The sequence below is a fragment of the Agrilus planipennis genome, unplaced genomic scaffold, assembly GCF_000699045.2.
Source record: "Agrilus planipennis isolate EAB-ADULT unplaced genomic scaffold, Apla_2.0 scaffold11, whole genome shotgun sequence".
Lineage (NCBI taxonomy): Eukaryota > Metazoa > Arthropoda > Insecta > Coleoptera > Buprestidae > Agrilus > Agrilus planipennis.
In genome coordinates this window covers 1,917,937-1,929,629 of record NW_020440736.1, presented here as the reverse complement: position 1 = coordinate 1,929,629, position 11,693 = coordinate 1,917,937, and the positions used below count along the sequence as shown (strand labels likewise).

Here is an 11,693-nt window from a genome sequence, read left to right as displayed (position 1 = left end):
GACAGAACGCCTACTTTTACTCACGACAGACGTTGTAGGGTATATCGCAAAAACATAGATAAGAGATGTCAGGCAGGAATTGCAGCGGACACTAACAAAGACAAAGGAATAACATTACATTAATCGATGTGCAACAGAAAAAGATGCAGACCAGTAAAATTTGAGCACGCTGTCAGTATCGGGCTTTAAAGAAAGTTCAACGTTCTCAGAAATTTAGGAAAGCAAGGATGCTTGTTTACAGAAGTAATTCTAACTAGGCAGTGATAAAGCCGACCAAAGAAAAAAGATACGCCCATTTTCACATATAATTTAGTACGAACTTTGCCAATTTTGATCGTCCCAACTATACATATTCACCAGATAGCAGACTAACAAACATTCGGTTTCTAACCAACGTTGTCAGATTTGGGAAATTTAGAGGTAGCTTAAGGAGAAGTGGATCTTTTTTTTTAAATTTATAATATAACTAGCTTTTCCCGGCGACTTCGCTCGCAGAAATAAATATTGTTTCTCCATAAAACCTTTTAACTCCCAATTCACCCTTACAACGGTTTAATTTTATGTAATATCGCCATCTTAGACTTGTGGCAACAACATTTCATCCTTAAGGGTTGATTTTTAAAAAATTGCCAAAACACGTATTACTTAATTTCAACAATGCAACCTTCGAGTAAATCTGAGTACAAATAAAATATACCCTATGGAAACGTTGAAACCACTTTTCATTTGAATTATAATATCAAATAGCTTATATACGAAGTTTCAAGTAAATTCAACCACAACTAAAGTATGTACCAAACAAAAATTGCAAAAGCTTTTTACACCTCCCATTAAGACCAAGTTTCAAGTAAATCTGACCACAAGTAATATATGTTCCATTTAAACATTGCAACTCCTGTTCATCACTCATCCTCCCCAGCGGAGATTGAATTTTTTAACCAGTTTCAAGTAAATCGGACCAAAAACAAACATGTAATCTTTGCAAACCCCTTTTATCTTCCTAAAGAAGTAGAATTTTGAAAAATGTTGAAATAGGTATGTATGTCACTAATTTTATATGAAAAAGCATTAAAGTCAAGTTTCAGTGAAGTGCTATTGCAGCCTTTCACTGAAGATATTAACTTTTTATTTGATTTAACTTTAGAAGAAAACTTCGTCGACTCCATCATCAAAAAAATTTTTACTTTTTTAAGGTGTTTTATTATTTTAATAAACAATTTTACAATTTGTGTGCACAGTTCCTATATAAACTTTTCCCTCATTTGAGTTATAAATTTTGCCACCAGATGGTGTATGCCCATTTGACGGATCCCATATTGATAATCTCAAATTAATGCGGAAAAACTGTTGTCGTCTGTGGAATCGAATCAGAGCTCCTAGTTATACGTACCAGAGTGTTTTCGCCCTGGTAACCTCACCCACTGTTTTCGTGGCCTAGTTTTCTCGTTATGTCCTTTGATTATTATGATAATTAGTAACTCAGAAATACAAAAATTTATTACAGTTTGGACATCGAAGTTGTATCTTGAAATTTGATACAATACTGTATCCGTATTACTCACCGAGAACGTTTCCAATAAAATTGTTCTTCATTTGAACATTATCGTGGTCCAAGAATAGCTCAAAATATCGTAAATCGTACGTTCAAAATTATGCTGATTATCTTACAAACGAAAGTAAAAGCGCCAAATGTGAAGTAGGTATAAATATATGTAAGAAATTGTGATTTACTTTGAAGTCTAAAGTGCTGCAACTATTATTAAACCGCGCATTACGGATAAAGTTCCAATGCGCGCAAATAAAGAGGTACCTACTTACTACTACATACCTCTGAAGTGTTTTAGTGTATTTCGTAATGGTTTGATAGTTTTGTACTTTTTTTTATGTTCGTTTTTAATGATCGTATGTTTCTTCAAAACGCTAATGCGAAAGCATCTCCTTGCCATTAAATTATAGAAACTAAAATAGCAAACGCAGTAGAATCCCTACCTTTATGATGGCTTAGACTCCAGTTACTGGTCTCCTGTTCCCCAAACAGAAAAGGATCATGGCCACCGTTTTACCAACATGAAAGGAATAATGATACAATCGCTGATGGAGCTAAACAGTGGGTATATCGAAAGCTACGTTCGAGAAACGTTTCAAAGAAATGTTCAAAAAAAACGCTAGCACAATGGCCTGAAGGGCTAGCTAGGTACTTACTTTAAAGGAGATAATAAAATAATTTTGATAAATAGGCAAAAAGTTTTTAAGAAAAAACTTAAAAGCAACCCTTGTGGGTATTTATAATACCGATAAAGCTTTTTGAAGTTGAGTTTCTATTAAAAATTCACTATATCTTCTTGTTTGTTTAAGTAATTATGTCTAAACCTTTCTTGTGTTTTTTTGTTTTTGAAAGATTATATCTAACAGCACTTTAGAATAATTCTAGAATCTAATTTGGGACTGCCGTTTGCTATTAGTTTCTGACGTTTCTTAAACCGACTACTACTGTATATAACAGGTCAATTGAAAAGTCCCCGGCCTAAAATAGTAAAACACATTTTTTTTGCAAAATTTGTTTTTTTTATTCAACATAATTCCCTTCAAGGGTGATACACTGATTATAGCGATCCTCCAACTTTTNTCAGTTGCGTTTTGTTATACCATTTTTAATAATGGACGGCTAGACTGATGTTTTGTTTTACCAAGGTTTTTTTTTTCACGAGAACGGGATAAAAAGTATCATATGTCCGTCTCCCGATTCTAAGCTACCTCCCCACCAATTTTCAGCCAAATCGGTTCAGCCGTTCTTGAATTATAAATAGTGTAACTAAGACGACTTTCTTTTATATATGTATATAGATATGGATTTAATTTTTGTGTCAAATGAAGTCTTCTTGTTAGATTGTTTGTACATTGAAAATTTCTTAAAATGTTTATGAATAACTAAAAAAGAAAAGGGTCTTCCTTTTTTGCGCCAATAAATTTTTTTGTTGTTTATACATCCGTTTTTCTCCATATGTATCCACAACTGATGCTGGTGCTTTCAAGGTGGTTCCTTGTTTTACCAGCACATAATAACCTTCTGATATTTTTGCAATTTATATGTTGCAACTTCAAGTTTCACATGATACGAGAAAAAAGTCTACAAGTAATAGCTTAAACTAAAACCTCTCGCAACATAAACGCCTATGTGTGGCATGTTGTGAAGCAATTCGAATACCTTAAATCACACCCTTTATGTAAAGATAATTTATTTATTGTTTTTATCAAAGTAGGCACATTCTATTTCAATTTGTTAGAATTGTGACCTTGAAGAAATCTGCGCGAAGATAGAAAGAATACACGCTAGGCGTGAGCAAGACAGAAATAGTTGGAACAAGCTTGAACGAACAGAGCTATTGATGGGCGGTCTCAGGAGATCGGCTAGAACTATACAGTACTAGACGAAAATGTTTAGCAATTTCTTAAAACAAAAATGTATATAAATTTACAATAGACAACAAAGCAAAAGTTTTATACGTGTGTAGAACGTTAAATTAATTCACTTGTTATTATTTTTTGCTAAGTATGCTTTTAAATAAAGCGTATTCTTAAATTTTAAAGAGGCAGTTTAAATAATTTTGCAAATGGTACTGTACACTTTTGTCTAGTTCTCGATCGATGATCGGTAGAGAAATGAGCTCTGCAGACAAATATGATTGAATTTGGAATTATGCTACGGCGCATCCTAATTAAGGGAAAGGGGCATATGTCCAACTTCTTGAAACGAACAGTACATATATTTGGCTATTATTTCCAGATATTTTGAGAAAATACCCAGAAACTAGATGGAAATAAAAAATGACCAGTAAAACAGTTTATTTCTAAAAATATAATTCAGCACATTTAGTATGTCAATCCTGCCTCGTGGTAATGTTGGAATATCTTTTCGATGGAAACAATGTACGCTGCTGTTCGCAAATCAAGTCCCAGGTTATATTTATCTAAAGTCCTCATTATTGCTTTTGCAGATTTTTCCATAGTAGATGCGAGACCAGAATGTACAATGTCTTTCTCGGAAGCACCTTTTATAATACAAAAACATATTTAATTCATAGGAAGTTAGAAGACTAAAACGAAATTGACCTAACCTAACTTAATTTAGCAGCAATTAAAGTGGTTATTACGTACAAAAGCTTATAAAGGCGATCTTTTAAAGCTTTTCTATAAAAAGTCAAAATCTCTTGGGATCATTAAACGTTTTGACACAAATATTAGTTAAAATTCAAGGGGTGATTCCAATTCTATTTTTAAGAAGAAAAAAGTCTGCATTTTTCGAAAAATGATATCTAAAAAAGCTACGTTTCTTTAAATGGATCACCATGAACACGATTTTTCCTCAATATTTTCGAAACTGTTCCTTATGGAATACCGAATACCACATAAACTCTTGACTTGATATAATTGGAGTTGCTTTTTAATGTTTCGCTAGCACTAGCACCTCTGAAGAAGCTCGTTACTCGTGCTAGCGAAACGTTAGGAAGCAATTCCAACCGACGGACAGCCTTTAAACTCGAGCCAGGACAGCATAAATTTATATAGATGATAGAAAAGGTTAGAAGCGTTCGAAAAGTGGTGTTACGGGCGAATGATGAGGATACTGTGGATAGAGAAGATTAGAAATGAAGAGGTATTGGAAAGAATAGAAGAATAGAGAGCTCTATGGAAGTCAATAAAAAAATAGGCGAGATATGTTGGTAGGACACCTTCTCAGGCAGGAAGGTCTAGTCAGAGACATATTAGAGGCAGAAACAGGAGTTAGGAGGAGTAGAGGTAGACTTAGATTAGATAACTGTTGGCAAATAATTAAGGATATGGGTTGTTCTAGCTTTAGGGAAATGCTAAGATTAGCGCAGGATAGGAAAGAGTGGAGGTGCGTGTCCAATCAGTCTTTGGGGCTGACGACCTTAAGATGATAACCAAAGATCTTATGATTTTATCTGTGTGAGTTTTGCTGCAGCATGTATGTTAGACTATTATAAGGAGCAGTTTGAAAATATGTTTTGTTTTTCCCTACCTGAAATCCTTTTCTCAAATTCATCTGTTGGAACAATCGAAATTTTTTTGTTGAATTCCTTTTCCAAAGATTTCTGGACAGAATTCAATAAATGATAATTGGAATCCTTCTCATACTTGAATGTTAGTCGACCGAATGAGACATTGTTGATATTCTTTAGCCACTCGAAATATGAGACGGTTACTCCACCAGCGTTACAGTAAAGATCAGGTAAATTTAAGACTTTCATTTTTGTTAATATTTCGTCAGCTGCAGGAGTCGTTGGACCATTAGCGCCTTCCGCTATCACCTTGGCTTTTATTTTGTTAGCATTTGATTTGGTTATCACCAGCTCATGGGCACAGGGGCATAGGATGTCACATTTTTCGAACATAAGTTCGTGATGACCGCTAAACTCCTTGGCTTTTGAGTAACCTGCAAATCCAAAGTTACAAGACAATTATCTCTTTTAGAGAATTTAATGAATTTTGATCCCCGTTGTATTGAACAATGGTGGTCAACTTCAAAAAACTGAGACACTAAAAATGCAGAAGCCACCTAGACGCACTTATTGCATGAGCTTTCACATAGCTAGTGTCATATTGAGGATTCTGAATGAGAATATCTAGCATTTCGTCGAGGACAAACCATAGAATTAACATGACCACCGCAACACTAAAGATCAGATCGTTAAACACTCCTCTTCCTACCATAACTTTCCAATCTCAATAAATGGGACAAACAATCGGAACCTTAACGACAATGGACATTGCGATCAGTTGTATGTACAAGTTACTCCCAAAAATGAAACTAATCAATCAATACAGCCGCGGGTATCAAACTGTATGCCGGATACCGATGCTAAGTTATGATTTAGCCCCCAGGCTACACTCCAAGTTCGACAAATGCTAGTCAAGGACTTTGATTTAACTATTTCTCTTCATATGGCAAACGTGTTTTGATTTAAGTAATGTTCTTTTACCTTAACACGTATAAATAAGCATCGGCGGCTGAAGAAATTCAGAATTTTGATAGTAGGAAAAGGGGTAGAGTAGGGATGGGAGTTTAAATTGGTGCATAAAAAAACAATTCAACACAAACAATAGGTCCTTCGCCAACAATGTAAATAAGCAAGTCATTACAAAAACCGCGCTCTTTTGGCGAGTCTTATATATGTAAGTATAGATATATGTTCATGTTGTGGGGGAAGTCCGCGGAGCGAGCAGAGTTAAACTCTTAGAGAGAACTTTCGCATAGCTCATATGCTAATTGTTAGCGTTTTACATCTCTTTAATGTTCGAAAATGGTTAGAAAGGTGGACGTTGAAGATGGTAAAGTAGCAAAATAAAATTAAACTCCACCAAGAGAAAATGTGCAAAATCATAAACGTATATTCCCAGTGAGGCATTCTGTCGGGTTGTTCGGAAAGTCATTTCGTTTTTTCCCGACAGAGGATTTAATTGTATTCTTTTGCACCCAACTTCACATTTAAGCCGTATAATTTTTATATGCTTTGAGAGCTCATATAGCAAGGCTGGTTCGCTAAATTTCGATCCGGCAATTTTGATGTCGAAGATGCACCACGTTCGGGAAGGCCGGTTGAAGCTGATAAAGACGCGATAAAGGCGTTAATTGATGTGAACCGGCGAATAACAACACGTGAGATCGGATTGAGGTTAAATTTATCAAATTCAACAGTTTATGACCACTTGAAAGGCCTGGGATTATCCTCGAAGCTCGATGTATGGGTTCCCCATGTTCTCACAGAGAGAAATCTGTGTCGCCGCATTGACGTCTGCGATTCGCTTCTCAAACGTCACTAAAATGATCCGTTTTTGAAGCGCATCATCACTGGGGACGAAAAATGGGTTGTATGAGCCGGCTCAAACCATTTCCAACGCCGATATTCACCAAAAAAGGTGATGCTGTCTGTTTGGTGGGATTTTAAAGGAATCGTTTTTTTTGAGCTTTTACCGGATAACACAACGATTAATTCGGAAGTCTACTGTCATCAGCTGGGCAAACTGAATGATGCACTTTAACAGAAAAGGTCAGTACTAATCAACAGGGAAGGTGTAGTGTTTCACCAAGACAACGCGAGACCTCACACAAGTTTGGTCACTCGCCAAAAGCTTTTACAGCTTGAATGGGATACAATGCTACAACCACCATATTCTCCAAATCTGGCACCATCGGATTATTATTTGTTCCGGTCACTCCAAAATTTTTTAGACGGTAAAACCTTCACCTCAAATGAGGAGGTCAAAAACCTCCTCGATCAGTTTTTTGCCAGCAAAGACCAAAAATTTTATGAGCGTGGAATTATGCTACTACCAGAAAGACGGCAAAAGGTGTTGGACCAGAACGGTCAATATATAATTTAATAAAGTATTTGTTTATTATACGAAAACTGTCTTTCATTTCCACAAAAAAAAAGAAAACAAAATGACTTTCCGAACAACCCTACACAATAGTGGTGTGGCGAGAACGTTAAAGTTTAGTAGCCGCAAATACCCACTAGATGGCGATAGACTGTCTGTTTCTGAATGTATTTTAATAGTTTGGTTAAAAGCTGGATTGATACCTTTTATAGATCCTGTTTTCAATCGGTGTTTATCAAGATCTGTAGGGTCAATTCCCTCCGGGTTAGTTAGGGAACAGTCCCATTCAATAACGCCTATACATTTTGCCCCAGCTCTTGCTAAATAGCGTGCAGCATGAAAACCAACGTTTCCAAATCCTTGAACAATGAATGTCTTCCCCTTTAATCCTGTTTGGAGGCCAACCATATCCATGTATTTCTTTTCGTTCACGAATATATCGACCGCATGGAACAGACCTTTACCAGTAGCTGACGCTCGCCCATGTATTCCTCCCTGACTTATGGGTTTTCCCGTGACCACTCCCAACTTGTTGATGTCTTTGAATCCTAAATGTTGTTGCATTGTTGATATAGTACCGGTTAATACATAATTCTAAACATTAGTGTAAAAATTAATTTAATTTCTATTTTCCACTGCAGATTACCTCAAGTTAATGAGGAAACTCTCGTTTAATAACTCGAATTCTAATTCATTAAATCACCTAACCTAACCTAAGGTTTCGTAGCTTAGACTTTCTTACTACATCTCCCCGACTACTTGATTGATTCCCAACTTTGTTTTAAATAATGAGCTTAATGAAAGTCAAAAAATGTTTCAACCATCAGTAAAAGAAATAGAGAGAACCTGAGCTTCTTGCGTATGTATCCACTAACCAAGCCATTTCACGTTCACTTGTATTTACATCAGGAGCAGGAACATCCAAACCTGGGCCGATAAATGACTTCTTAGCCAATTCGAGCCCGTATCTTCTCGTTATTCTTTCCAATTCGCGTAATGAGAATTTTTTGGGATTTATTTTAACTCCGCCTTTAGCGCCACCAAACGGTACGTCGACGCAAGCACATTTAAATGTCATCAGAGCAGCAAGGGCTTTTACCTAGAATTTTTATTTTGTTTAATCATCCAGAAATGCAGTTGTTGAAAAAATGTAATCGTTGAAGAAAAATCAAATGTACTGGAGAGTTGTTACTAATAACACCAATGTTCAGAAAACCGCTCCAAACATACAGAGGATTTTGGGTTTTAACGAAATTGGATGAAAGCAGTTGAATTTTGTAATCATGCAAATTATTATAAATCACTAATGAAAAATTTAAATGGGCTTAAGCTTCGATCTATTTCTTTTCCTTACGGTTTGCTGCAGGCGTTCCTTCAGTACACCGAAGCTTTGAGAAATCCTATCCTTTAAACAGTAACATTTTTCTTTGGTACATAGGAATCATCATCATAAGGTCGTCAGTCCTAAGACTGCTTGGACACGCACCTCCACCCTTTCCTATCCTGAGCTAATATACGCATTTCCCTAAAAGTAGAACAACCCATATCCTTAACTATTTGCAAACAGTAATCTAATCTAGGTCTTCTTCTACTCCTCCTTACATCCGTTTCAGCCTCTAATATAATTTGTCTCTTACTGGACCTTCATGCCTGAGAAGATGTCTTATTAACTTACCTCGTGTTCCGGTTCATCAATTACATGTACAGTCCATTTCAATTTGTTTGAATTGTGACCTTGAAGAAATCTGCGCGAAGATAGAAAGAATACACACAAGGCGTGAGCAAGACAGAAATAGTTGGAACAAGGTTGAACGAGCAGAGCTCTCGGTGGGAACTGTACAGTACTGGACGAAAATGTTTAGCAATTTCTTAAAACAAAGCGTTAAGTTAATTCACTTGTTATTATTTTTGGCTAAATATGCTTTTAAATAAAGCATATTCTTAAATTTTAACGAGGCAGTTTTAATAATTTTGCAAATGGTACTGTACACTTTTGTCTAGCTCTCGCTCGATGATCGGTGGAGAAATGAGCTCCGCAGACAAATATGATTGAATTTGGAATTATGCTACGGCCCATCCTAATAAAGGGAAGGGTCATATCTCCAACTTCTTGAAATGAACAGTACAGTGTACAAAACAGGCAGTTTTGTTAACTTATGACGTATAGCTTTATGACAGTTGTCCCTCGATATTCGGGGCACACTGTAACGAATCTGATTAGTTTAGGATTGTAATTTTGGTATATAGCTCCGGAACCGACCTTTAGTTAGAATTTCACAACGCCTACCAGTTTCCAATTCCTAATCTCAACCAATAGTAGCAACCACGCCACTTACCCCTTGTATATAGATTAGCTTTAAATACTTAGCCATGTACCATATAGAGAACCGAGCGGCATGGCCTAGAGGTCTAGACCATAGCTTAGCATTCGGGAGGACGCCGGTTCGTTTTTCTGTGGTTTCCTTGGATCACTTAGGCAAATGCTGAGGCAGTAGTAACATTCCACAGATAATCTTTTACTCTCTTCTGTCTTCATTTCGTCCGTCTCATCTTTCTCAAGCGAACCACCACCCACCCATTCCCACGATTCCTGAAAGCAGGCTGAAGAGGGCCTTCCGCCCTGCCTTCCGGCATAGTCCGGAAGGACTGACCGCCCACTAGCATTACTGGCTGGTGGGAATGAAACACCCAAAAGTTTTTTTTCCATATAGAGACAATATTGATTTTTAGTTATACCAGTAGAATATTGATTCTTTAGTTATACCAGTAGAATATTGATTCATCACTTAACCCAGTAAAATATTAATTCATCCTTTAAGCCAGTTAATTCAAGTTCATTTCTTATACCAGTAAATTACCGATTAGAACCAAACATAACCAACTTTGTTAAACCAATAAACCGATAAACTGAGTTTGGTTCTTATCATTTCAGCTAACTAACTACGCAAATTTAATTAGGCGCGTAGTCCGTCTAAAACAAGACGGGACATTACACCTCGCCTATTTCTTACTGACTTCCATAGAGCCTTCTGTTCTCCTATTTTTATCCAATACCTCTTCATTTCTAACCTCTATCCACCGTATCTTCATCATTCGCCTGTAACACCACATTTCGAACGCTTCTAACCGCCGTGCCCACCGTCCATGTTTCGCAACTAACTTTTTTTCCTAAAGTTTACCTTTCAAACCCTTACCCCTTTTATAATTGACTACCATTTGAATTTAGATATAAAATCCAACTGGTTTTATCCAAGTTATATGAAATAATAAGTTGTCTTTTATGATGACAATTGATTTTGATTTTATATTTACAAAAGGTGATTCATTTGTATTGTTGCATTGTCCAAAATTAAGTTCTATTCCATTATATTGCATAACGGTAAATTAACAATATCAAAGTAAAAAGTGGCTCACCTCGTCTTGGTCTACGTGATCGGAGTACCTTATTCCACCCTTCACGGGTAGTCTATGACTGCTATGTTCAACTCTAAATGCTTGTATAAGTTCGTAACTCCCATCGTCTCGTTGAATGGGAAAGATCGTTTCAAAAATGTAATCACATTGAGATACAGTCGACATAACCCCAAAAACTTGCTTAACAATGGCATCTTTCTTTTGTTCACCTCCACGAAACTGAACCAGTTCCTCAACCAGTTTTGGCTGAACTAATTCGCACCCCCTATAGAAAAAGTATTCGACCATTTCAAAGAATCTAGGTTTATCCGCGGTAGCCACTTTCTTAACTCTTTCGGGCATCGTCAGAAGTCCATTGCCAGAACCTGACCCAGAACCTGATTTTGAACCGCAACCGTCAGCCAAATTACGTCCGAGAAAAGTAAACCTTGAATTAGACAATACCGAGGGCACTTTCAAAACAGACTTGGTCACTATCTCTTTATTTATAGCCATTTTTGCCTGTTATTTTTTTAAATTGTATAAAAATAAATAAAGCTAAGTTAAAGTAATTGTTATAAAAATTATGCATATAAATTTTGACGTTTTCTATTACATTTTAAAAAGTACAGTTGCTGTATGCCAGCGATAGTATGATTTCTTTTAAAATAAGAAAACTGATAATCGCATTTTGACATAAGCAATATTGAAATGTTCGTGGGTTTAACAAATTAAATTTTAAGAAGAAAACTATTTATTTACACTAATTACTATTAATTTTAAAAACAGTATTAAATTATTACTAAACTTCGGTAATTATTCTATTTATTTACACTACTGTTACTATTCACTGTTCTATTTATTTCTTGATTCACTTCTGCAACGGCCAATTTATTTCT

General features: G+C 36.0%; 1 protein-coding gene across 2 annotated transcripts in view; it reads right to left on the bottom strand.

Annotated features, from left to right (window-relative positions):
- Window positions 1–3,826: 3,826 nt before the first annotated feature.
- The window catches only part of LOC108733904 (glutamate dehydrogenase, mitochondrial-like), a 12,764-nt gene continuing 4,897 nt past the window's right edge, over window positions 3,827–11,693 (bottom strand). The window contains exons 1-5 of one of the 2 annotated variants that reach the window (XM_025979840.1): window positions 10,816–11,418; window positions 8,248–8,500; window positions 7,605–7,949; window positions 5,042–5,455; window positions 3,827–4,049 (exon numbers count right to left, since the gene is read on the bottom strand). In XM_025979840.1, coding sequence (XP_025835625.1) covers window positions 3,871–4,049; window positions 5,042–5,455; window positions 7,605–7,949; window positions 8,248–8,500; window positions 10,816–11,310 — 1,686 coding nt within the window. In that variant the 5' untranslated portion in view covers window positions 11,311–11,418 and the 3' untranslated portion in view covers window positions 3,827–3,870. Of the gene's footprint in view, window positions 4,050–5,041; window positions 5,456–7,604; window positions 7,950–8,247; window positions 8,501–10,815; window positions 11,419–11,693 lie in introns of those variants that run through there. The other variant, XM_018465255.2, reaches the window with a different exon arrangement.